This window comes from Bombus pyrosoma, linkage group LG10 (genome assembly GCF_014825855.1).
Source record: "Bombus pyrosoma isolate SC7728 linkage group LG10, ASM1482585v1, whole genome shotgun sequence".
Taxonomy (NCBI): Eukaryota; Metazoa; Arthropoda; class Insecta; order Hymenoptera; family Apidae; genus Bombus; species Bombus pyrosoma.
Genome location: NC_057779.1, coordinates 8,261,821 through 8,289,000, shown reverse-complemented (window position 1 = coordinate 8,289,000; position 27,180 = coordinate 8,261,821). Strand labels below are relative to the sequence as shown.

General features: G+C 38.9%; 3 protein-coding genes across 17 annotated transcripts in view; 2 read left to right on the top strand and 1 right to left on the bottom strand.

Annotated features, from left to right (window-relative positions):
- Positions 1-3,585, top strand: part of LOC122572205 (ras-related protein Rab-32-like) — a 7,822-nt gene extending 4,237 nt beyond the window's left edge. The window contains exons 4-6 of the mRNA XM_043736929.1: positions 864-920; positions 1,260-1,504; positions 2,355-3,585. Of these exons, the coding sequence (XP_043592864.1) occupies positions 864-920; positions 1,260-1,504; positions 2,355-2,479 (427 nt within the window). The 3' untranslated portion in view covers positions 2,480-3,585. The remainder of the gene's footprint in view (positions 1-863; positions 921-1,259; positions 1,505-2,354) is intronic.
- On the bottom strand, positions 3,141-18,538 carry LOC122572202 (G-protein coupled receptor moody). Of its 8 annotated transcripts, none has more exons than XM_043736917.1 (9): positions 18,023-18,538; positions 8,106-8,244; positions 7,818-7,958; positions 7,448-7,618; positions 6,659-6,786; positions 6,420-6,573; positions 6,064-6,263; positions 5,086-5,274; positions 3,141-4,221 (listed from the first exon to the last, which is right to left on the bottom strand). In XM_043736917.1, exons 2-9 carry the CDS (start codon positions 8,183-8,185, stop codon positions 4,136-4,138), a joined length of 1,149 nt encoding a protein of 382 aa, XP_043592852.1. In that variant the 5' UTR covers positions 8,186-8,244; positions 18,023-18,538; the 3' UTR covers positions 3,141-4,135. The 8 variants fall into 8 exon arrangements, with proteins under 8 accessions (XP_043592852.1, XP_043592855.1, XP_043592856.1 ...); XM_043736920.1 differs by having other exon boundaries at positions 18,269-18,538; XM_043736921.1 differs by lacking the exon at positions 18,023-18,538 and adding an exon at positions 17,402-17,970.
- The window catches only part of LOC122572197 (G-protein coupled receptor moody), a 26,654-nt gene continuing 7,614 nt past the window's right edge, over positions 8,141-27,180 (top strand). Inside the window, exons 1-4 of one of the 8 annotated variants that reach the window (XM_043736893.1) lie at positions 8,164-8,259; positions 12,921-12,984; positions 13,118-13,421; positions 13,500-15,838. The gene's annotated coding sequence lies outside the window, so the exon portion shown is untranslated. Of the gene's footprint in view, positions 8,260-12,920; positions 12,985-13,117; positions 15,839-19,993; positions 23,322-23,679; positions 26,949-27,180 lie in introns of those variants that run through there. The other 7 variants (XM_043736894.1, XM_043736892.1, XM_043736891.1 and 4 more) reach the window with 7 other exon arrangements.

Below are 27,180 nucleotides of genomic sequence, written 5' to 3'. Positions count from 1 at the left end.
CTTTTCTCGTCCGACAAAGAAAATTAGTTTCCTATTAATTNACTGCTAACATAAATTGCTATATATCTTTTAATAATTTTGTAAAGAAACATACATTACGAGAAACATATATTCGTTGATCGAAGTTAAATCATCGTGTACCAGAATTAGTCCTTTTACGATTCAATTCTTTTCTCGTCCGACAAAGAAAATTAGTTTCCTATTAATTACTGCTAACATAAATTGCTATATATCTTTTAACAATTTTGTAAAGAAACATACATTACGAGAAACATATATTCGTTGATCGAAGTTAAATCATCGTGTACCAGAATTAGTCCTTTTGCGATTCAATTCTTTTCTCGTCCGACAAGAAAATTAGTTTTCTGTTAATTACTATTAACATAAATTGCTATATATCTTTTAACAATTTTGTAAAGAAACATACATTACGAGAAACATATATTCGTTGATCGAAGTTAAATCATCGTGTACCAGAATTAGTCCTTTTACGATTCAATTCTTTCCTCGTTCGACAAAGAAAATTAGTTTCCTATTGATTACTGCTAACATAAATTGCTATATATCTTTTAATAATTTTGTAAAGAAGGTACGTTGTATTACAAGTCGAGACCAATTATACGTATATTTGTCGTTAATTAGTAACTTGTAAAAATACAACGACGTGATATAATATTTTTACGATAGTTTTGTGATTGTTTATTAATCGGAAGAAAATCGAGGGAAAGAAATTTCGAAAGATCGGTATTTAAAAACGAGGTTTCTCGCCGAGTAATCGAGAGAGATCAAATTCTACAGATAAATATAATTAATATCTCGATATAAAAAAACATACTGCTATCATCGTTGATTTCTACTTCTAGGGATGTCGCTGGCCACGAAAGATTTGGATACATGACCAGAGTTTATTACAAATATGCGTAAGTAATTACTGTAATTATTGGAAATTACAAACAGCACTAATTCGCTAACAGAATTATTCATCGGAAGTGTAACGATAATTTCTTCTCTTACTATTTTTATAGCTATAAATCCATACGATAAAGTCACACGGATAAAATCATTTTTAAAAAACTACTACCATAACAACGTCTAGTTCTATCGGAAGAAGAGGACAATTTTGTCGGAGAGATAATTAAATTTTGTCGCAGCATTTGAACATTTATTTTTAAACATTGATACGATTAGGCTATACGGGATATTTTTAGGCGGATAAAATCGTACGATAACGCTGTGATAATTTTGCGTTTAATTTTCAGAGTAGCTGCAGCTTTGGTGTTCGATATTTCGCGGATAGCCACGTTTCAGTCGATCAAAAAATGGTTGTGCGACCTGCGGGAAAAAGTCACACTTCCAGATGGTTCGGAGATACCAGTCGTCCTCTTGGCGAACAAATGTGATATTCCTTGCCCGGCGGTACCCACCGAACAAATTGCCAAGTTCTGCAAAGAGAACAACATTGGTGCCTGGTATGTAACGTCTGCCAAAGAAAATACGAATATTGGTAAGTACGCGACGAATTCTGAATTTCTATTTATTCGCGAGAAATTTGAAAGTGCAAGATCGCGCGAAACGTTCAAAGATACCTGAAGCATCTCCTGATACACGAAGTATGCTAGTTAATTGTTAGACGAGAATAAACCTCTGTTTCGTTCCATAGACTCGGACAATTCCATTTCCACTTATTTTATTTTGTCTTGTATTTTACGAAAATAGCAAAGCTCATGAACAACCGCGGTTTCATAATTTTAAGCGGAGATGCAACGCTTTCGCGGTTTCGTATCGGTCGATTATTAAATAAACCGGCAATTACTCGTTGCTTCGTTGCTGTACGATTGTGGCAATTAGAAAGGTGGATCAATATAGCAGAGATAGGGAACGAGGAAGGAAAAGACTGGCTAAGGAAATTGGAAAAGATGGAAAGGGAAAGAGAGAGAGGAATCCAGACGAGTAGATAAATTAGACGTTTGCCTGTTTAGGTAAAGATCGATGATTTGTAAGTTTGATCATTGTGAAGATGCAGCAGTCGATGGACACGTGAGAGTCGGATGGTAGACGGTAGATACGTGGTAGTAAAATAATGGTAAAATTAGGCGATGCGAGAGAGTGGATGGATGTGTGTGGGTGTTTGTGGGATGTTTAAGCGAGGCGATAGGGAGAATAATTGTAAACGGAGTTCCTATCATGGCAAGCAGGCTAAAAATAAATTGTACTGCTTAACAATTACTATTTAACGATTGCCATGTTGCTTGTCGTAATATAAATTGCTAAAGCATAGGTAGGGGAAATTTGGTAATTCTCGTTTGATAATAATACTAATATTTTACTAGCCTAATTTTGTATCTGTGTTTCAGATGTGGCGATGCGTTATCTCGTGGAGAACGTACTGAAGACCAGAATCGACGTTGATATTCGTGATTCCATACGATTACGAGATAAATCCAGGATTCGACAAAGGAGCGATTGTTGCAAATTATAATCGCGCAATTATAGATTGCGTGTTTATTGCGCCACGATGATGCCCGTTCAAGAGACTCGACTTTTCCATGCGATTTTAATTCATCCGCGATGCGTATGCTTTAATATGTTTATAACGATTAATCGTGATCTGTAGGTGCATGTCAATGGACGTTGACATGTTGCAGATACGCGTAATAATTCGAAAATTTTAAAATGCTACAGCGAAATTAAACATATTTGTTTGAAAATACACGTGCGATGAATTTCTAGGGCGACAGAGTTTTTATCTCATGTAATAACTAGCAAGTAAATAATCTCAAAGAGATTATCAATTTTTAACACGTCGGATAATAGTCTTATTTACATTTTTTACATGACGGATAATAGTCTTACGCACAACGATGTGAACGTTCGTAAACATGTATTGCGGAGAGAAATTACGAATATTTATTTTAGAGTGCACGATAAATCTTTAAGGCACTAGGATCTTCGTTTCCTTTAACATAACTATCGAGCGGATAATTTTATACAGCTCAAATTTTTATATTTCTTCGTATTTATCGTTACATCTATTGTTAGATAATAATTGCGTATTTTATACAAATCTAAAACAGTTTTATTCAAGCGTTTCTATCTCGAAACGAGATCACGCATCAAGGGGTAGAAACAACGAGGAATCGTTTAAATCGATAGATTTATTTAATTTGTACTCTGATAATTCTTTAACATTATTTGCGTTCGTAAATCAACCAAGAGAAATATTATAAATAAATATGAATCGAATTCGTAACATCGCGAGCTACGAATGTCTTCAAAATTCGCTATTACATTCTCATTGTATTTTTACATTGTGGTAACAAGAATTAACACGTAACTTCTATGTACAAACATATTCACGTGTTACCTTTGGTAAACATTCGACACTCGTTCCAGTGTGCTACAAAATTAAATATACTTGGTATTCCTTGCCAAGTTTTACGATTTGTCGGTCGACAAATAACGTATCATTTATTATACGATAGTGGCCAGGTTTTGCTATTGACTAATCTAAATAAATCTAACAACAGCTCTGCTGTGTGTCTTTAGTTTTCTTCTATTCTCTTGAACCTCTAAATAATTATGTATACCGTTCGCAGATCTCTATTTACATTCTCTTCTCCTTCAACGATCATTTTCTTCCTTTTTTCTTCTTCTATAGTTTACTTATATACTTAATCGTAGTAAATACAAGTGTTTCATAGCATTTCAGACGCGAAATTCATTTTAGTCATGGACAAAGATTGCAATTACAATATCGTACAAACGTATGCACTGTTCGACTTTGCTTTCGACTTGTAGCTTTGTTCTTCGATAAAAATGAGCAACCATTCGATCATTCGACTAGTCTGTATAAAATCTGCTCGAAATATTTATCTTTGTTCTTCAAAATTCAGACTTATGTTACGCACTGAGTATAGTTTCTCACTGTTTTCCATCAGCAAGTTAATCGAGTTTCTACTGTATGTGTTTCCATGAATCTTCTCTATCGTTTCCATGCTTTTCGATCTCCCATCGAAATGGATAATAAAAATTCCTGTTACGAAACACTCTGAATACTGACATTTTGTCCTTAAGGGTCGATTAATATTCTTTATACGTTTCGTCTTCTCCGGCCAGTTCAATCGCAGAATCAAGCTTATTCCTCGAAACGTGAGTTTCTCACTGGATTCATAGCAATGGAGACTGTCGACACCATCGTCTTGCTGAAGTCCTTCGAGTAATCTGAAAAAAGAAACACGGTACGAATGCGAATCAATTCGTAATGCTGGTCCTCTTTCGAACGCGTGCTTCGACAAACGATGTTGTGTCGTCTAGCAGCAAGCAGAAAGCTGTTAATGAAGGTAGGAGGGAAAATGAATTGCGAGTATGGCTAGTCCGCTGTGGTTTCTACTCTGCTGTGATTCAAAGAGTTTAGCTTTAGAATAGAAATGTTAACAAGCTACCAAGATATTTGCTAAATCTACGGAATTAATTGGCGAATATGTTTTTTATTTCTATGCAAATTCGAGACAGTTGTTAATCTTCCACATTACCATGCTTTGCTTCACCTAGTGATTATTGTGAAATTATATCGCAGTTTTACGTACGTTATGACGTACCAAGTCTACTTATACAAGCTGCTAGTTGATATTTTCCGAAATAACAAGTCGTCACAGATATAAAGATGATATTAGGATCCTTTCAGCGTGTGCAAAGAGAATTCAAAGTTGAATAGAATTCTATTATACAAAGAGCTTTTGTAATTGTTTGGAAGAGATCCGTTGGCTTTAAAAATTCTAGCAATTTTAAATCGTACGATTAAAATTTCCGAAGTAATCTTTTTACATAAGTGGAATCGATATTAAAGCGCAATTGTCACGATATAAAACGATTATAAAATGTGACGATGAGGCGGAGATGAGATGACGAAGATGACAAAATACGAGATGAAAAATGAAAGACGTGTGCATGCACGCGTGACCAATTGCGATCTTAGAAAGCAGCGAATTTGTGCCCTTGACTTACGAAGTGAGCGAAGTGTGGTCGCTTAGCTCGCGTTCGGTCAGAGCTTGGTGAGCGTTACCACGCGACGGTGCTCGAAGTTACCTTGGCCGTAGTCCTGCTGTTGATGATGACCAGGTGCGCTGCTCCCATAGGGTGACAGACTCGCCCTTATCCGCGAACATCCTATCACGCCAGCGTACGCTTGTCTGTATTGCTTGTTCATGATCACGTAAATGATCGGGTTCACGCAGGAGGCAAAGTAGAGGAGCAGGTAGCCCAAAACGTGAAATTCTATGGCAAGAAACAGGATGTAACATACAATGGTTTATGGACGATCGCGCTTTGCTGCCAGGTGAAAAAACAAATTGGAAATCGTTGTAATTAAATCGTCTCGTAATAAGCTGGAAATAATCCACGAACTGCAGACAGTTTGTACGACGTATAGAGCTTATCCCTCAGACTAATCCCAAAGTATTGTGTTTGTTTGTCCCAGAGGCGTCTTTCTCTTACGAACATGTCTTTTGCAACAATTTTGCATCTTTGTACAGACATGAAACTTAATTTGCTGTCAAATGTTGCGCTCTTTATCTTAATAGGACAAAATGGATCATATATAATTCAATAAAATAATACAGAAGAGATATGATATCGATCGCTATCGATTGAAACAACTTGACGAAACAATAAATTTTGCTTAGTACCTTTCCATCGGGCAAATTGTTTTCAAGCTGAGAAACGTTGCCAGAAGTATCTTTAAATAGGCTCGTTGATTTTTAATAAAATATTGAAATATTAGTTGAAACCATACAGAATGAGAAATTCCTTGCGTCGTAGCAGGCAATCGAAGAATAAGTCTGCTTGATTGTCGTGATAAAGGCACATGTTCGATAGAGTGGGAGGACACCATACAGTTGACCAAGTTTAAGGAACGATGGCTATTGATTTTATTATTTTTCATATCGCGAAGGTAGAACAATTTTACCAATGGTTCTACGCTGTTCTAAAGGTTTTGTATTAATACACAGTCGTTGGTACGTTAATGTATCGATGGTAAATAGGTAGATTCATGAGATGTATTACCTGGATATCTAACTTCGGCGTCGAAGACTTTAACGATGGTAATTGGAAGGTAACAAGCGACGAAACTGAGGAAAATGGCTAGTACCATTTTTGTGATTCGCCATTCGCTACGTCTCTGTTTGATCTCTCTGGTATCCCTGCCGGGTGTATGCGGCGATTTTATCGTCGGAGACGCGTGCTTTCGCATTCTTGTCTCGGATCTACGAGCCAGGAGAGATATTTCAACGTACATCTCTATATATTTCGTGAAATATATTTCGAGCATTTGCGATACGAATCGAAGCATCGAGAACGTATGAGATATTTTTGAAAATACTTTCTTAATTTATAAATACAGAAGCAAATACGTTGTTTACCTGTGTACGACCCAGAATATCTTAGTGTAACATCCAACGATTATTACGCAGGGTATCACGAAACCCACCACGAAAAGAAAAGTTTTCGATGAGTAGCCTTTGCTGTCCTTTACGATGGAGCAGGTTTCTAAATTCGGATCGTAGTCGATTCTACCTGAAACGTAAAAGATCAAATAACAGAAAATAAAACTCTGCTGCTCTTCAAGTTGGCGTGAACCGTGATGCATTTTATGTCTTACCCCAAATTCCTAAGAGGGTGGGCACCTGCATCCCATACGAGAACAACCAACAGAATACGATCATAAAAGCGATCCAATATTTCTTGTAAACTTTGCTGTATAATCCGTGGTGCGCAATCATGATGTATCTAAAATTATCGTAATATCGTAATTGGTCTTGCGAGATAAATTTTTTCACGAATAGGTTTTCCATTACAAATTCTTTTCCCAGTGAAAGTAAAACTGGAGATTCACCGGAAAATCAGGCTGCAAGTTTAGCCATGTTATACTAGATCACGCTATGTTGTACTATGCCGTAGAATTTATACGATATTTTTTATCTATACAGTCACTGTGCAAAAATGTCTAACTAGATCATTTTTTCGCTTTATATTCGATGGCCAAAAGAATTTTAAATGCGAGTGAGACACGTAAAAGAAGATTTCACGATACATAAAAACTCTGTTATATACAGTCGTATAATATTCTTTAAAGGTCCTTAAAATATCGCTTCTGGAATTTAAAGTGAGAAACTTCTTTGACCAGAAACTTTCTCGCGCCACTGTATCTTCTATATATATATCTTGAGTTAAAATTTTGCCACTAGAATCCTCCTCGCTGTGCTAATGAAATTTTCATTTCAGGATGCTCTGTATAATACGCGCAGTATGGCTACTAATAAAAATGTTCTACGGTTAGCGTACGAATACTTCCGTATGTATCGCAGCAAATATTTGTAAGCTTAGCGCAACGTAGCATAGCTTGGCTTATCTTTCAGCTGAACCATCGGCTAAAGTACATAATATATACCTGTTGATAGTAATAGCTGCAACGGAGAGGAGACTCACGCCAACGTTTCCATACCTCAAGAAAGGCACGAGAACGCAGAGAAACCGTATATTTACCCAACTTGCATCGATGAATCTGATGGAATCGAACGGAAGTACAAGAAGGCAGAATACGAAGTCTGCTACGCAGAGGCTAGAAGAATCAATGAAATTCGAATTTATTGCGATGCGTTGATTTTATAGCAAAAAAAAGCAACGAGTCTTTCGATCAGACACCTCCTTTTCGAATCTTGACTTTGTTCGTAAATAGCGAAATGATATCTGTATCTTAATCATGATCTAATTACGATTTAATTACGACTTTCAAAATGTAATTCTGTATGTTTGTATACCTTATAATGAAGGCTGCAGCTACGTTGCGAACTTTGGGATACTTGCACAGGGCAATGATCGTCAATAAATTTCCAGCGAGTCCAGTGATCATAATCAGTATCGCGACCACAGCTGCGAACGTCTGCAGCGGTTTAGGGAATCTGTACGTAAAAACGATATAATTTAAAAATTCGCTATTTTCAAATAGACCGTTCTTTTTGATTAGGATCCTTTTATCGATCAATTTTTCGTATGCTCAAGAAATGTTGATTTCTACTTTTACGAGTATCGATAACATTCGCAATTACCTCGATACATCGCCATCAATTATCGTACTTTCCGTGTTATTCTCCGAAGCGCGTAATAACCATGTGGCCAAGTTATCCATTTTGAAAGGAATTTCGTCTGGTTTCCTGCGGTTCACTCGATTCTGACCACCTCCGAGGCCTGAAAGGAACAGCGGTAAATAAAATAAGACTTAAGTCTTCTAACTAATAATAAATCCTGTAATTTTAAATAATTCCACGTAGATGGAATATTCTGTGATAAACGATAGTGGAGACTAATATCGTTATATTAGTCAGTTAGCTGTTGCGATCTCTTTGAAAAGCGTGTACCTAAAATGCGTGGCGAAAAGTAGACGACGACGAGTATACTCGTCAAGCATGGAGTATGCGTGGTTGTTAGAACATGGAATTGAGTTGTAAACGAGATGACTGTTTTATCTTCTAATTTTATTACCGACAGGGCTCGTCGTGACACACAATATTCCCATTTCGTCGTGACGAGCATACTCGTCAGAAACAGCTAACTGGTTGATACGAGAAGATCAACAACGTGAAACGAATACTCCTCTGCGGTTAATATCGCTGCTTGTAACAAGTATCGAGGTAACAATATTATTAGAACGATTCAGCAACATTTAATATCGGATCGTCGCGAGTAATAAATGTCGACATGCGACAAGGTCTTGTTTCGATCATTTTTCAGTTATATAACATTCCAGATACATTTCGTTCGATCTATTATTCCTTTCGTTAGTTTGCTAACGTTCTACTGATTTTTAACGCAATTACGTTCGACTTGTCTCTCGCGCGTAACGCGTATACATAGATTTTTCTTAAAAAACGAAGAACGATTCCGAAATGGCAAAGACGCTGGACTTTTATTCTAATAATTCAAATTGTATTTTTAAACTAAATTTGAAATTAAATTTAAAAAACCAAAATCCGAGGCAAGGAACTCTTAAGACTACAAACAGATACAATAGATAGAGTGAGTGTGAACAATATTCATAGAGTAACCGATTTAACAGAAACTTTTTGGAGCTTGGTCTATCTGGAACATCTTAACAAACAAAAAATTATGTACATCTTCTTAGAGATGTCCAGAATTTCATAAAGCAGGAAAATGATTTTCCGATGTTAAAATGAAACGTTCGATCTATTGATCGGAACGTTCAATTATTTCGCTGGTTCGCGATCTCCACGAGTCTAATTATAAATGATTTACGATTAGCCCTAGTCTATGTGTAATTAGTTTATACATTCGTAAATAATTATATCGTGAATTATAAATATTCGAGATTGTGTTTCCTCTCGTACAATCGTATCTCGGAAAAATCGTAAAGTTAGTCAATGGAACTCGGAAGTTGTGTCACGAAACCTATCGAGAATGATAACAATAGTGAAAAGATAAGAGACATTTGTAAGGGAATACATTTGTTCATTGAATTTTACAGGCCTGTGAATTTACGCGTTATAAACACAGGGCGACGTGAATTCCCACGAAGAGGAAACCGCGACCTAAACTTGCAGAGTGATGCATTATGCGTGACGTAAAGAGGAAGTTGGGTCGTTGCTTTGAAACAATCTAAACCGAATCGAAACATATTCAATGAAACAGTCTGATTCCATCTGGAATTACTTACGCAACTGTAGCGTTGGAAATTGTTCGATCGATCAATAATTTTAGGTGTCGTAAAAGTTCCAAATAAATCTGTCCTCGTGATTTGCACGCCATCGATCGCCTAAACGCTACAAGTCTTGTAGAGAACAAAAAAGAAAAAAAAACAGAAACAACTCGTTGTAAGAACAACAAGATTTTGCTACGAAAAATATTTATCTCGCGTATAGTTCAATCTTCCACGAAAGTTCGAAATATACGCTACATGGCGAATATAGATAATAGAATAATAACTATATCAAATAAACAAATACAGATATTTACACTTCGTTAAACAATAAATTTAAAATCTGAAAGTTACAGTGGAACGACGAATATCAACGCGATCAAGCTGAATCGCAAATGAATACTGATTAGGCCAAGAGATACGAAATTTACGTGTATGCAAATGTTGATATTACTTATCGGTGGATGATGCTACAATGATGTAATATAATACGATACAGAGTATTATTCTGAATTTAGTATGGCTTCTACTCATCCGCTAATTACGTACTTTTAAGCTAACTGGGTAGAGTCGATTCATCGTCTGGACGATAATTCCTCTATTTTAGTCTTCGTTCTGTCAAAAATAAATCGTATCGTTCTCATATTCGCGACCATTAAATCTCCAACTGAAATCGATTCGTCTTTGACTAGCAATTCTTCATTTTATTTAATTGGTGGCCAAATCAATTTCATTTTAATTCTTCGATGTTTCCTGATTTAAGAAACGACTCGATCAACAAGCTAACCTCGCTGCGCTCTTTCGGTAATTATCGACCCGATCGTATTTTTCTCGTGTCGAACGGCATCTCGCGTTTGAATGGAATACGAAAAAATACTATTACCGGCACATGTGTACTTTTCATTCCAATTTTGCTATGAAACATCTTCTCCGAAACATCAGAAGTATTTTCGTTTGTCAAAATTAGCGCGTAAGATCGAAGCGTAGAAAATCAACGACGATAGCACGATCAAGGTAAGGATAAATGTTTTTCTCTTTTGTTTCCAACGATGGTAAATTATTCGTCGACGATCGTCAGGATAAAGGAACTCTGGTATTTATAGAGCTAATCGTTACGGATAATCTGCGATCGTTTGGGAAGCTGTATGATACAAATGAAAGGAACGTCGATGATAAAACGTGACCGAAGGACTGTGTTATTATTTATGGGCAGACTGGAAGATTGTCTTTATCCGACGGAAGTAGGTCATCTGGAGGATTAACGAAGGACGACATAAGACGATTGCGAACAGCGCCATCCTAATTAATTCTTCCCTCTGCGAGTGATTATTAACGTTAAAGGAGAAACGCTATATCCAAATTGCATCGAAATTATGAATTATTCATATTAACGAGGAATTTCTACAATACGATATTTATCTTTAACATATTGTAAGTGGCGTATGAAAGGTTCGTGTCTCACCACAGTACACATTTTCCCGGCATATCTTCTTTCTTATCTATTTATCCTCGTTTGTCATTTGCGGTCTGTAATTCGCCTTATAATAATTTATATTCACTGTAAGGTCGTTTTTATCGTATCCTGTTATGTTCGATGTGCTGCGTGGCGTTTCACTGCAAAGATTCGTTCTATGACTTAACTCGAACTGGATGAGTGTTCCACCAATCGTTCAATATATTTGCAATTTATTTTTTCCGACGATGAACGCTCCATAAAAAAAAAAGGACATTTTTCGGAAAAAAAATATCGTCGACGATAATCCACAATTTTTTTTAAATTCTCGATGATGTCACGCAGGTGTACGTGATCAGTCTTCGTCATAGACTTGTCAAAAGACGAGTGATTTACTTGCTGGAATTCATCGTTGCAAGAATACGATGTGAAGGATTGGAATTGGAATTTAGAATTAGAATTAGAATTGGGATTAGAATCAGAATTAGAATAGTTTCGAAGGAAACCACAGAGAAATCGATAAATAAGCTATACGATGTGTTCAAGCTACGCTGGATTTAGTAAACTAGGGTCAAGCTGCGGTGCATTAACCTCGATTGAGATTAATTAAGGGAAATTAACGGACACCCGGTACTAGGCGTCCCCCTTAACAAAAAACTCGTCAAAACTGATGGCAGACATGGGAACCGACGAGTGATGTCGTTGTCTCGTTATCCTATCTCCTCTCTCTACACTGAACCTTTTGTTATCTCTTTGTGCTGGTTACGATCGACTAAATACATCGATTTCGGGCCACAGTCTACTCTATCCGGACAACAATATTTTTTATTCGAACGTGTCTTTTCGACTAGTGTGTCAGATCGCCGAAGATCGGGAAACGAGGGTCTTTTTTCGCGGAAGCGAACGCTCTTCAAAATTCGTTTTTACGAACATTTGACCGACGATGGTCGGAAATGTAGAAATCTGCGTAAAATCGCGATCGTACGGAGCGACAAGCAGGCGGTAAACCGCAAATGCCAATTTTTCCGCTTTTCGTTCTCTGTACGATGATATAGAAAAATAAAAAATTATCCAAACCCGTGCCAATACTCGCACTCGCCATTCAAAGTAGCTTGAGAGTATGAAAGATATATTCGATCAACGAGTAGATCGAAATTTTACTTTTTAAAAAAGTTATTTGACAAAGATCTTACGACAACTTTCATTTGCAACGTTTCAAGATGTATGAATTTCATCGTTGAATCTTATTCTTCGCAAGACTGTACGATCTAGGGGTTGATCTTCCGAAAAAGTTTGTCTCGCTTCTCGAATACTTTCGTAGTTACAAGCGAGCGCGTAAAGCTGACTGACGCGTTGTTGCGTCACGTCGAAAGGGGAAATCGCTGCCTCTTCTTCTCAGCCTCATCTGCTAGATATTCCGCGCGTAGAGAAACTTGGCGTTGTCGTCGCGTTCCCAGGCTACCGGACGGTCGATGGTATTTCTCGTGTTTCAGCGTGGTGCACCTTGACGCGTGACAAAACCGCGTAGAAGACGACACGTCCCTCGTCTTCCATAGAATCCGACTGGCGATCGACTGACGTCACCGAATGATTTCCGAGTTAATCACGCGGCGAATGGCAATGAATGAGTCAAGTTGAGTCACGGTGAAAGTATCTAGAGGTGTCAAGAGGCCGACGAGTCGCGGACCATCGGCACGCATACTGCGCTCATGCAAATCGACTGATTATCTTGTTTATCGACAATGTACTTTTACCTAGGACGATGACTGCCTCCATTCATGGGCAAGAACGACGGTCACATTGGATTTGCAATGACTAAAGTGTAGGTGTGAATAAGATACCACTTATCGTTAGATATACACAGGCTGGCGAGTAGGCTATTTGAATACTCGTAGACACCTCGCGCGAACTTTGTGTCTATATTATTCGTGAAATTCATGAAATTCATTTTTCAGGATATACAGGCTGCAGTTGAACAACATGTTCTATTGGGTTGGCAACTAAATGATTGCGGATTTTGTCATTACCACCTAACGATAATAAAACTTAGTTGCCAACACAATATAAACCGTGTCGCGGTAAAATCGTGCAACTGCGATTAACAGGCCCTTTGGCCGCATAGAGGCGAGCGTCGCTCCTTGGATTTCTTCAGGCCCCTTTCTGTGACGACCCCCGCGTACAGTGGCTCCAGAAAGTTTTCCAACACTTTTCTTTTTTATTTTTAATTTGCACTTTGCAATTTGTCCAGCTGGACGCTTGGTAAATTTGTCTAACTTTATTATTAAATAAAGATGGTCTCGCTACCGTATCGTGAATTAACGTAGAAACTTGTTGCAGCTAAGAAGAAGACAGAACTGTTGGAACGATGGAACGATCACTTTTCTGACTCGAAATTTCAATTTATTCGAGCACACGTTGACAATAATTGACAGATTCTTGGAACATCTATGGGTTTCGTACCATTTTTGGTAATTCGTATAGTTTGTTCGACAGAGACTGCATAGAATGAGGTTCCTTTTTGGAACCGTTTTTAGAATGCCACTAATGCTTCGACACGAGAACGCTTCCATTTGTATAAAACAGTGCTTATTATCGTCTTTAATTATCGTTTTCATTTTTCTCAAACCATTTCACAACGTCTGTATATTTCAGATTCTTCTATCGTTGTCAGCATCCACAGGAATCTACGCGCTTTAAACCATTTTCGATATCGTGTGTTTGCCTCTTAATATTTTCGCGACTGTGGCTTCTCCAAGGTGGTTACGTACCTCTGCCAATAAAGCGATCTCACCACTTTCCAATTCTTTTCAACTATGTCGTATTCTGTTTCGATAGTTAATTTTGAACTAGGCTGCTCTTATTACAATGAGGATTCGGTGGATCGAATAAAGCGAAGGATACACAGGAACATGGCAAACAATCGACTGTGCGCAAATACTTTGACGTTCGCGATGCGTAGTATCGTCGATAAATATTTTCCAATTTCTATGTATCATTTTTAAATTCGTTTCAAATTTTAAGCTGAATTTTAAAGTTGTGATAACTTGGCTGGTCCTGGCGCTGAACGAGCTTGCGAAATGTCTATAATTTAATGGGAAAAACGAGAATCTAATGGTCAGTTTTGGGATTAAGAAACAGGTATCAAACCATAGCAACGCCTAATGAACTATAGCGATGACGATAAACCGTAGGAAGACTACGGACGGATATAAATAATTTAATTTCGACTTACTGTTTTAGGAACAATGTTTACCCGGTTTTATTCGCGTGGGTGAGCTTTCCCTGAACTCGAGTGCACGTGTGCACAGCGTTCACATGTTGCTGTCGAAATACGAGCGACTGTAAATTTGAATCTGCATACTGTACTAGTGCTTTAACAGCATTAACGCTAAGAATACGATCAGTGTCACAATAACGCGCAGCCATTGTTTCGTTCTCTGGTTTCCTTCGCCACGATCGCGTTTACCGTTCCTTGACTTTGAACCTCTATCTCCTGGAACACACTTTTTAACATTTTTTTTCTTCTGAAGAAGAACTTTTTTAAAAATTTCCAACATTCTTTCGAGTTCCATTCTCTTCGACAGTTCGGTTTTCTATATTTTCTTCCAAATTCACGAAGATAGTCGCGTATACCGTGGAGAAGTTATCTTCGTAGAAAGAAGCGAGAGGAAAACTTGGAAAATATCGTGAGGCGACGAGAAGACCGCGGAATTTTAATTGTAGGAAATTTCAAAATTAGAAACATATAATTATTAACAATTTTACAATTTATCAATTTACAATTAGAAGCATAGAAACATAGAAAATATTCAAAATATATGTACCGTCTTCTACGATTCTGCAGTTGCTAGGTATCGTGTTAGCAACTAAATGATTGCGGATTTTCTCATCAGGTGGTAACTTAATTGCCAATCCAATAAAACAGAGAAACTGGAAGATGCTTCCCGCTCAGTGTAGTCATCCACGCGTCATTTAATAATTATTTAATAATAAAGTTAGACAAATTTACGAAACGTCCAGCTGGACAAATCGCAAGGTACAAATTAAAAATAAAAAATAAAAAAATAAAAAAGAAAAGCGTTGGGAAACTTCCTCGAGCCACTGTACGCGGAGGTGACGGTCGTCACAGAAAGGAGCCTGAAGAAGTCAAAAGAGCTACGCTCGCGTCTACGCGGCCAAAGGGCCTGTTAATCGCCGTTGCACGATTTTACCGCGACACGATTTATATTGTGTTGGCAACTAAGTTTTATTATCGTTAGGTGGTAATGACAAAATCCGCAATCATTTAGTTGCCAACCCAATAATTTGTGACACGTCGATAGTGGCAAGAAGAGCTAAAGCGTTGGCTGTTGTCCAGAACGCAGCAATCCATCACTTGCATTCACATTACGCAGGTAAACGTGCCTCGTCGACGTACAAAACGCACAATTTGAACGATCGTGTATTTCATTTGCCTCTGTTATAAACGTGAAACGTTTCCAGGAACAATTAGGAAGGTTTCGCCGTTGGTTTTGGCTGGTTTTTCTTTTTACGGCAAAATTTCGTTGGCGCGATATGAAGCAGCCAAAGCCCGATGACGATGACGCACAAGAGCAAAGGGTTAATGTATCGAGATCGGGAGAACAAGGCGCGGGTTGGAAAATGGGACAGACGGACTGCCGCAATTGAGGATTCACGTTAGTTTCCGAGAATTCTAGATTGCTTTTAATTAATCGCTATCGCGTTGTTAAGCAGACTACGAGTTTTCGCATCCACGTCGATAATTACGCTCTACAAATGGCCAATGCTTTCTAAACGAACGATGCAAATGCGTTCGCCCCGGCTCGATACGTCTTCGCGCCGCTATAAATATTTAATGGATTTAAAAGAGCAAAACAGACTTATGCAAATGGATGGATGTTGATGAAATTCGAAGAAGTCGGGGATAAGTCGAGGATGTCGTTGCGTTTTATTGAACGACGGCTACGTAGAGCGAGATGAATCATGGAACGATTTGTTAATGAAACGGGAAAGCGAAGAAAAATGCAATGACGGTGGCTAAACTATTTTTACGAGGTCATAGTCGATAGGAGGATGTTTCAATTTTGAGGAAAATCTGTCTTTGCTGTTTTGCTCGTTTATTCTTATATTCTTCGTTTATTGTATTTGGTTGTTCTTAAAGTTTCGTTCGTTTTATAAGGAAATAATAGACGCACAATGTTTTCTCTTTTATATTAGTTTATTGAATTATGCACGAACGTAATAATAGAAATAGAACGAAATGGATCATAGTTAATTCAATGAAATAATATAAAACAGAAATTATTGTTCATCTATTATCACCTTATGAAACGAAAGAAACTTTTCGGACAATCTAATATATTCTTCGCGCTCGTATCGCTTCGGATATCTTCTCTTCCTTTTGCTAATTAATTCGCCCGTGAAAAAGGTAGAATACGCGAAAGGAACAGAAACTGAAAGATCGAACGATGAAAACAAATATTTCAAATTTACAAACTGCGTGTATTTTGATAACGTCTATGAAAATATAACGTCAATTTCGGATCGTACAGGAACATAGAGAACGGCAGGGTTGATCTTGCATATTTTTCATTCGGATAATGTCAACTAATATATCGTATCGCGGAAGTAACGTTCGACTTGTGTCAACGTTACACTCTACAATTTTCCTTTCCTTCTTGAAATCTTATCTACGAAACAAAGCAACTTGGCGTGGATTTACGAAAAACTAACGTACAAAATTATCAAAGAGACTCTCCAAAGGTAAACAGAAAATTCGTAGAATTAAGCATTTCTTATCTGCAACTATGTTGCACGTGCGAGGCCTGTACCGTACACTTTTGCAACTGACTATACTTTACTACGCGTTACAATTTTTCTAACGTTCCAAGATCCACTTTTAAATTGTTGAAAAATATGATTGGGTTTCTTAAAATCTTATTTACGAAATAAGACATCTTGGCGTGGATTTACTAAAAATTAACTTACAAAATTATCAAAGAAATTCTCCAAAGGTAAACAGAAAATTCGTAGAGCCAAACATTTCTTATCTGCAACTATGTTGCACGTGCGAGGCCTGTACCGTACACTTTTGCAACTGACTATACTTTACTACGCGTTACAATTTTTCTAACGTTCCAAGATCTATTTTTAAATTGTTGAAAAATATGATTGGCTTTCTTAAAACCTTATTTACGAAATAAGACATCTTGGCGTGGATTTACTAAAAATTAACTTACAAAATTATCAAAGAGGTTCTCCAAAGGTAAGCAGAAAATTCGTAGAGTCAAACATTCCTTATCTGCAACTATGTTGCACGTGCGAGGCCTGTACCGTACACTTTTGCGACTGACTATACTTTACTACAGGCGTTTATGAACGGAGTTGAAAACCGATCGGAGCCGTGACACATTCGAAAGCCGCCCACAGCGCACCACGTGCTCCGCACGTCTGCAGCCGAGGTCTCGCTAGGGAGACAGTGACAAAGAAGACGCAACAGGAAAAAGAGAAAAAGGGAAAAAAGAAAGAAAGAAATACACGAACGTCGTGCGTGTCGCGCATTGTATCGTCCTTTTTTCGTTTCAAAAGCATTCGTCGTCGTACGAGGTCCATAGGCACGTTTTTTGCCTCGATCTTGGCATTGGTCCTTAAAATGACGCACATGTCGTCTCCGGGACCAATTGCCATTCTGTATCGGCAAGAACATCGCTAACTATCGTCTTCCCGCGTCCACTCGACGCACTTCAACGTCACTTGAAAATTCCACTCGACTTTCGTACTTTCGCATTTTTCTTAACAGCAATACGCAACGATGAGATAAAGTTCGTGGGAACCGCGTACGAATTCCGTCTCTGACTCACCGCATTAGTTCCTTTCACGAGTCATCCGTCATAATAACCGACAGGACATCCGTAGAACGAGGAAAACCTTCGATTGTCCTCGACAGATTAACAAGTTGCCAGTCCACGTAATGCGAAACAAAGTCTATAAAACTGAACGTAAAATTCACCAAACGACGATACCGTGCATTCGATAAAATATGATATTTCCGACTGTATGTAACGTTTAATTTCGTATTATTTTTGACAAGAAAATTTGCTTCTTACTAAATAGCTCGAGACGGTTCAAGATCGAACACACTGTCGCTTTTCCATTTTCCTATACGTTCGTTCAATTTTTCCACGATCTATTAGTCGACGATGTATGGAATTGATTCGAGAAAAATGAATAAAAATTCGCGACTTTCAACAACGTACGACACTGTCTGTATGGATTGCGATGCACGAACGGAAACCGATCGTCACGACGGAAGAAAGACGGTGGCGTGGAGCGACGTGCGATCGGCCTGTTCGTCACCGTCACCGCGGATGGACTGCTTACCGTGCTAGATACGGGCCCAAAGCAAGTCAACAGAGGGGGAACGGACTTAGGCGACTCGAACGACGACGAGTGTAAATGCAAGCTGCTTGTTGACATGTATACGACTACGAGCGAACCAACGAAGCTCGAAGATGCTTTTAGGAAACGTTTATCACGCGTTTTGTGGTAATTGTCCAACGACAATTTCGTTTCTCGTTCGAACAAGTACGCACAGTAGCTGGCGAAAGTATATATATATATATAATATATTATTCTTTTTATTTAATTTCAGCTTCACAGCTCACAGGAAATGGACTTGATTTTACGATATTTTCTCAAAGTGACGCGCAGTCGTATCTTTCTTACATTTGGCTTCGTAAACGCAAAGTTCGTAAAATCGAAGCCTGTTCTTGGCTCGCGAAAGTATTGCAACGTTTTTTGCAAAATTTTATAAACGTTAAGAGGCGTACGATCGCGCTAATTCAAAATATTTGTTCGCGTCGACTATCGAAAATGTACTTACACACGCGCAACTACTACTACTATCTATTCATAAAGAATCACGTTGCTAAATCGCCAGAGGAACGACAAAGTTGCTTAAAAACAACGCGGAAGTATCCGTGCACAAGGTTTTACAAACCTAACATGCGCGTTAACAGGTACGCGATTACGATGATTCGAGATATCTGTTGAGGCGCGTCAACCATCAAAATCGTCGTCGTTCAGGGACGACTATCGCTTATACGATGCTGGTTTCCTCGCCGCGGCAATGACTCACATTTTGAAGATCAGCGATATTCTTTACGGTGGCTGGCGATCAACGTAGACGACGAGTTTCCATGAAACCCGCATCCGGGTACCAGGAACCAACGAGATTACGTTAATTTGTGAGCGACGCGAGCGTAAGATAAATCACACGTACGAACGTCTATTGGCGTTGATTAAGATTTTCACGTGCCCGTCTCTACGTATCGATTCTTCGAATTTGTTAGAGTTTAGCGTGTACGCGCGATATCGTGTACGGAGTAAAGTTAAAGCGATTTAGGTCGATGTTTTTATAGAAAGGGGGCCGAACAACGAGCGGTCCCTTGACAATAAATCGTCAAACGCTTGGTTTTTATTAGAGCCGGGGGTGTAACCGTAAGCTCAATCTGGGGCAATATGAAACGTTGCCGGTGAGTGGCAAACCGTCGACGCTTTAACGACGATAGCGCGTCAAACGATCTCATCGATACGAATCATGGTTTTCCGCGGACCTCGCGTTCCAAGAAATTTCGCCGTTTAACGCGAAAGCGCCACTTTCTAATTTCTCGAACGATCCGTTGTTTCTTCGTGCGTGTGCAATGACTCACGAAAATATCTGATTACTTACGAAATCACGGATGACATTTTCTTCTTCTTCTTTCTCTTCTTTGCGAACGCGTTACGTTCGTTGAACGAACAAACTATCGCGCGACTATACCGATAAAACGCGAAATCGATAGAAAAACGTATTAAAAAGTTGTCAGACGTTTATCGCAGAGTGCACGATATCAGCCGTGTCCGCGATTTTGCGTTATATGAATTCTTTTTTTACCCGAGAACAACGTTTAATATAGTCGATAACGATCGTTTACGGCTGCCTTTAAATCTCGATTAATTCTAAACTACAAACGACGAGCAGATAAGCTGGAAGCTTTTTCATTCGTTTTATTTATACAAAATATATCATGCTTATTGGCCATTTTTTACAAATATATCAAAATGGTCACTGCGAGTTAGACTTATTTGTACGTCTATCGAACAGCTACATATCTCTGGTACACAGATTCACCGATAATCTATCTGTCGCAGTTTCTCTTATGAATTCTTCTCAACGAGTTCCATTTTCCTCTAAAACAGGAACGTTAGTCGGAAAAATTCAACCGTCGTTGCGAATGCATCGAGGAAAATCGGGCAAAACGACTCTGGATTTCTAAGATAACAGACAAACAGACAGACAGACAGACGCGCGTTTTACGCAACGTAGAAATGAAGGAATCGATTCGAAAATCGTACGAAAGAGCTGTGTTCGACCATGAACGGAAGATCTCGAAAAATCAGCGTAACGCGATAAAACGTAATGGTGGAGATCTAAGCGCAAAGCATCGGTTTAGAGACGATTTAAATGATCCCCCTCGTTGAATCGTCTGGACGAAAAACTTCCGTTTTAATTAATTTAGCCGGTGAACGATCGAGCGAGCGGGTAAATGGCGTTTCCTTCTTGCGAAGGAGGAGGCAGACGAAAGAAAAAAAGAGGAGAACGGTGATTCCACTTCCGATTTATTAGGGGCGCGGTAGATGCTCTTCCGTTGTGCACGCTCGTACCCAGCTGCTTTCTCCCCCTTTGTACGGCTCGATCGTACGGCAGTCTGCCTGGTAAGCAAATGTAATTATTTTTAAAAAGGATGTAGGGACCGTGGTGTTTTCATGCGGACGGAACGCGTGCTTCAAACGAAAGCGTAGGTGCTTTAAGAGTAAGCATCGAGGATGAGTCGATGCGCCACGTTTCTATAAATCATTCGGCAAGCGTAATCGCGGTGTACACCTACATCCAGCAGCTTTCTTGCGGACAACGATCGCGTGATTTGTAATGTCGCGCGCACCGGAAGTCATCGTACAATACGACGGCATTTACGTGGAATTTTAAAACGCTACGAGACATCTTCGTCGTTGTCGGTTTTGCAGAAAGTTCGCGTTTCCGACGTTTGTCTGGAACAGTGAATTTTCAACGTCTTTTAATTGTCTTTCTCTTTTGCTTCTCTTCTTTCTTTTATTTAGGAAATTTGAATCGAAGAAGAAACACAGGAAACGCGGACGATGTCCGAAAAATGGAACTGTAACACGGTGTTTGATATTACGTAATGTCAATGTATCGTAGTATACAAACGTTGAAAGGTTTTTCGGAAGTTTGAGATTCTCGCAGAAGTCTAGGGAACGCGTACGATACGTAAAAATGGACGAAACGTTGTTTAAATCAAGAGGTTTAATTTATCGTGATATTCTTCGGTGGACGAGGAAGATCGCTATTTAGGTTCCAGTTATTTAATTATGCGCGTAAAAATATAAAACCGCGCGCACGGTCTAAAAATAACGTTTCGCATGAAAGTGAAAGAGACTTTTGCTCGAATCGACGGATTACTTTGTAGCAGCGTGATTGCTGTTGCCGAGGTTCGTCGCGTATTCTATTAAGCATCCACGCCTCCACAACGTGGCACGTTAAACGTCGTTCGTTAAACGACGACTTCGCTGATTTCACCGTTGATGTCTTACCGCCCTCGGATTTGTTAACAGGTCCAGATTGAAAGAGATCGCAGTAATTCGCGATGAAACCTCCTTAATTTGCCATTGTACCGATCGAAGGTCTACCGTTCTCCTCGCGAAAGTAAACGAATCGTCTAAAAATAAATATAAAATTAGAAAATGATCGATCGAAGAAAAAAAAAGAAGAAGAAGATCTTTGCGACTTCTGAAAATGTAGACGAATTACGACAAACAAATATATCGACCATAAGCGTAGATGGAACAAATATACGTATAATCGAGATAATAGGAAAAATAAGCTTAACGATTAATTGTTATTTATTAAAATTACCGATAATCAGAAACGTAACGATCTTATTCTTATTAATCGATGTCTAAAAGTTAATGTTTTATATCGACGTTCCTAATTGTAACACGATTCGTTTACAATACGATTATTTGAACGGGTAAATATCTATAAACGGCGATGTATGTAGGTCACTATAGCACGTAGATTGGCGCGATTCTCTCAAGAAACTTAATAAAATAGATTTTCGTCCGGTAGAATAAATATTCTCTTGTTCGTGAAGGACACTAACCCCACGCCTGCGCTCTATTAGGATCCAGAAAACTCATCTGTACGAGCGAATTCGGTGGTCCAGTTAGCCGATCGGTTAGTCGCTTCGCGAATTCCGCGAGACCAGTTCCGATCGAGATTTCTATTTTTGTGATATCTTCGCTGTCTCAGTCTCTCGTTCGAACTACGTGTATTTCGATCGTGGAAAAATCGGCCTACGCATTCGGTTTCTTAAATATTGAGAGGTGGTCCAGTCGTCGACGGTTTACGGCCGAACAGAAATGTAACTACGAGTCCTTTGTAACATTTAACGCGGACTGTGCGAGTACTACGAAAGATAAATAAGAAGAGAATCGTGGCGATTTCTATTTCCGCAATATTTTTATCGCGTGGTGAAGAGCCGAACGACTTTTATCGTGAAAAATCGAATCCTTCGATCCGCCGAAAATCTGTTCGGTTTTAGCGCGTGTCGAAATAAAACACAGCGTTGCTCTTTTCTTTCTTCCGCAAGTGTGGCGAATATCGTCGGTGTGAAACTTTGCGCGAAAGATCATCTCGGAAATTGCCTCAGAACTTTCCCTCTTTTGCTAGAAAACGAAGATCCAAGATGCGCAACAGGTTCAAATACTCGCGTCGTACTTCTCTAGATTTCCCTGCGAAAGGCGACGAACGTGTTGCTAAACGCGATCGTAGCCCGCGTGTTGTACTTCGCGAAGGCGTGAAATTTCATTCATAGTTGGTTGTGCGTGCACGTTTCATGGAAATTGGATAGTTGGAACGCGTAAGATGAGAATAGAAGGCGGAAGAGGCAGATTGAAAACGAAATTTACCGGCAAAGCTGAAAGAGGCGGTTCCGAGGCTGAACCGATCGAAATCTGCACGTGCTTCTTCTGTTCGTCCGGAGTCGCATAAATGATTCGCATCAATGAACTCAGAACCGACGGCGTCTACTTCTTACGAAGGTAAGCGCTTCTTCTATTGATCGTAGGTAAGAACCGTCGACGATAACAGTACACGAAACAGCTGGCAAAACGTAAATTCGCTTCTACCATCTTGTGACGCTACGCTGGAGAGGAAGATTGGACGTGTTGTTCGTTCGTATTCAAAACGCGTAACTCGTCCATGCACAGATTATCGTGAACCGTCGATTTTTAGCCAGTTTATCAGCTTTTCGTCTCCGCACGTAGTTATCTTCCTGTCCTCTATCAATGCAGATATAGAATTGTAAACTTTCATCTCCAATCTTTCCGCTGAAACATCGAGACGATGCCTATCTGTTCCTGAAAATTACTATTATCGTTGCGTTAAAGTAAAAGTAGGCTGGCAAAGAAGTAGACGTGAATGTAGGAAAGAAAGGGAGAAGAATAGGAAGCTTGTTACTTTGGTTTACGTTAATTGTAACGCGATGTAAATTAGAAATAAGATTTGTACGTAAAAACACAAACACGTACAGCGTATGAGCAGAGAAGATAAAATGAATGAAATATACATCGAGATTGCCCGTGCTAATAATCGTGCAACATTCCAACGATCGATTGTTTTTAACATCTCGACGGAGATTAGAACAGAGATTGGAAGAGATTTGCTGAACGCAGCGCGATACGTTTTTAATACGAACACGATACGTGCTTATCGGAAGGAGTCGATAAATCGAGATACAACTGCGTATTCGCGCATCCTTGTACGATAGTCGAAGTACATCGAGATAACGACGATCTTCGAAAGATTCGTTCGCATCCGAGCGAAATGCAGGAGAGCGAAGTAACGGGGAATTTCGCGTTTCTGTTTCGCGAACCGAGAGGAGAAATGCGATTCGACGAAGCGGCTTGAGAGAGAAAGTAGGATTTTCGCTCGATTAAATATATTTCTCCGATACGAGTCGCTTTTGTAAAATACATTTATTCGCCGGGACTTGGCGATCCCTTGAGAAACGCAAATTCGCCGGAAGATCGAGGCGAAGTTTGCTCTGCGGTTGAAAGAGCGTATCGTCACGAGCGGCGAAAATAGATTTCTCTCTCTTCCTCTTCGACGCCTGAACGCGAGGAAAAAAGACGTACCTTCGTTGCATTTTCTCAACGTGTAGGAAAGAAAACGAGCGAGACAGTCGTTGAACGGGGAGAAAGTAAATAAATGGTGAGCAAAGGCGGAGGAGGAACGAGCAGAGAGAAAAGGGAGGAAGATCGAAGCGAAACAAGCTTATTTACATAAAGAGCGTTGTTAATTTCGTTTAAGAACGCACGAGTGTTTTCCACTGACGGAGACAACGACGCGAGAATCGTAGCTACTTGGAACGTTTAAAAAACGCTACGTTTTCAAAACCATCTTGCAATTACCGATTTAAGAATTTACTCGCTCGTGTGTTTAACTGGCAGCTTAATAATTTACGTTCGAAGCTCCTGTGCGTTTAACTACCTCTTTACTACCTTCATAATTTATACAATTGTCTGTTTAACTAATCGCGATACATTGGAAACGATTCAACGTTATCCAGTCTTAGACGATATTTTTTGATAGAGCGCCCGTTTGCGCGTGTCTCGCGTAACTGGGCCAAATTATAGCATCAAAGCGCTGGAACACGTGCAGCGAGAGAGGAACCCACGTATCACGTGATCCGTGTTTCCGACCTTCCGACCGCTCGTGTTTCTAAGCTCGCATTTATCAAATACTTTGATACTTTGTTTTTTAACGTAGCCTCGTAGATGTCGAAAGCGACAGTAACTTAGAAAGGAATAGCCGAAAAGTAAGAAAACGTGACACGTAATACTCGCGTAATACGCGAAATAGTCTACGGTTGAACGTACTTCGAACACAAATCTGTATATCGCTGCTTAATATAGACGTGTGTCAATTTATTAGATATGCGAATTAAGTGGGAGTGTCGTGAACAAATAGGCACGTTTCATACGCAAATAGCGTATGTACCGTATCGGATTGCATGTCGCGTACATACGAGCGTATCAGTGTTTCCCAACGTGGGACACGTGTGCGCCTAACAGCCGGCAATTTTGACTGTTTCTGTGTACAATTGCAAGACGATATCGCCTTCGTCGTCGATACGCGCGAAACCGTGTTTTTTATTCTAACAGACGTTTATTTTCACGCGACGCTTTTACGCGTTGTTTAGGCTTGTCGATTGTCTGAAAATTGCGTTCCTATCGATTTAAACGAAACTCGACGTTAAAACGAAATGCAACTTGAAATTCGAATAAAAAATTTGATTAAATCGCCTTCAATTACGATCGTATCGGATCTTTTACATTTATATTCGGTTGTTGGAGTTTCTTTATTTTTTTTTTTTTTTTCATTTGAATTATACTTTTCTCCTGTTTATATCATAATTTTAGAACTTGATTGACTCTATTAACGAACGATTGAAAAATAGTTGGGAAACTCTGACGTGTATGTACATACCTTTGCATTTCATCTCGTTTTCATTTGAATTATACTTTTCTCCCGTTTATATTATAATTTTAGAACTTGATTGGCTCTATTAACAAACGATCGAAAAATAGTTGGGAAACTCTGACGTGTATGTACATACCTGTGCATTTGATCTCGTTTTCATTTGAATTATACTTTTTTCCTGTTTATATTATAATTTAGAACTTGATTGGCTCTATTAATAAACGATTGAAAAATAGTTGGAAAACATTTATATTCGGTTATTGAAGTTTCTTTATTTTTTTTTTTTTTTCATTTGAATTATACTTTTCTCCTGTTTATATTATAATTTTAGAACTTAATTGGCCCTATTAACGAACAATTGAAAAATAGTTGGAAAACATTTATATTCGGTTATTGAAGTTTCTTTATTTTTTTTTTTTTTCATTTGAATTATACTTTTCTCCTGTTTATATTATAATTTTAGAACTTAATTGGCCCTATTAACGAACAATTGAAAAATAGTTGGGAAACTCTGACGTGTATGTACATACCTGTGCATTTGATCTCGTCAACACCGTGGGAGTGGCTTGCGCTAATTGCTATCGCTCATCAATTACTATCAGATACAGATAAGTAGTGGGTGCACTGTTTGAATATAAATGCAAATCGGATACAAATTGATAGTTTGCCGCTCGATCGATGATTCTGAAACAGATGCCCAAACTGACGGTTGTTCTCTTCGATGCATAAACCTGATGTTTTCAATACCAATACCTCGTACGAGATTTTCTTCTGTATCCTCCGATCTTGGTTTTTCTCGATAAACCAACTCCTGTCACGAATTCGTGTCACGGATAAAATGCCAAGACGGCGACGTTGGCGAAACGAACCGATCGCTTGGCATTTCTTTATTTCGTATACTTTGTATCCTACCTAACGCTGTTTTCCTGTGTCTCGTGTAACACGTTTACATTCACGTGGTAGCGAGACACATCGTCTTGCTAATCCAACGTCTCAAATCCTTGTCAATGCCACGTGCTAATTTATCAATAATCGCTTGTTTGCGATAAACGTGTCGTAACTTGTCTCTGTCCAATTTGTCTCGTCCAATTTCACCGCAGTTATACAGTCGCTATCGTATAGTGATCGCCTCTCGTTACGATACCCACGAGATTTCAAGATTTCGAGATTTTTTTAGATAAAACGTAATACGATATATTTGTAAGAAAAAAAAAAGAAGGAAAAAGCAAAGAAATTCGTAAGCGATAAGAGTTGGAACACTCGAACGAGCCACGTTTACTTATTTCTAATGCAACGTATATTATAATGATCGTTGAAGTACAACTCAATTTTTCATTTCGCAACTACATCCGTAACATCGTTTTTCTAACTCGTTAAAAAAGGCTTGTTTTTGCCGGTCGTCGCCAACAGGCGACC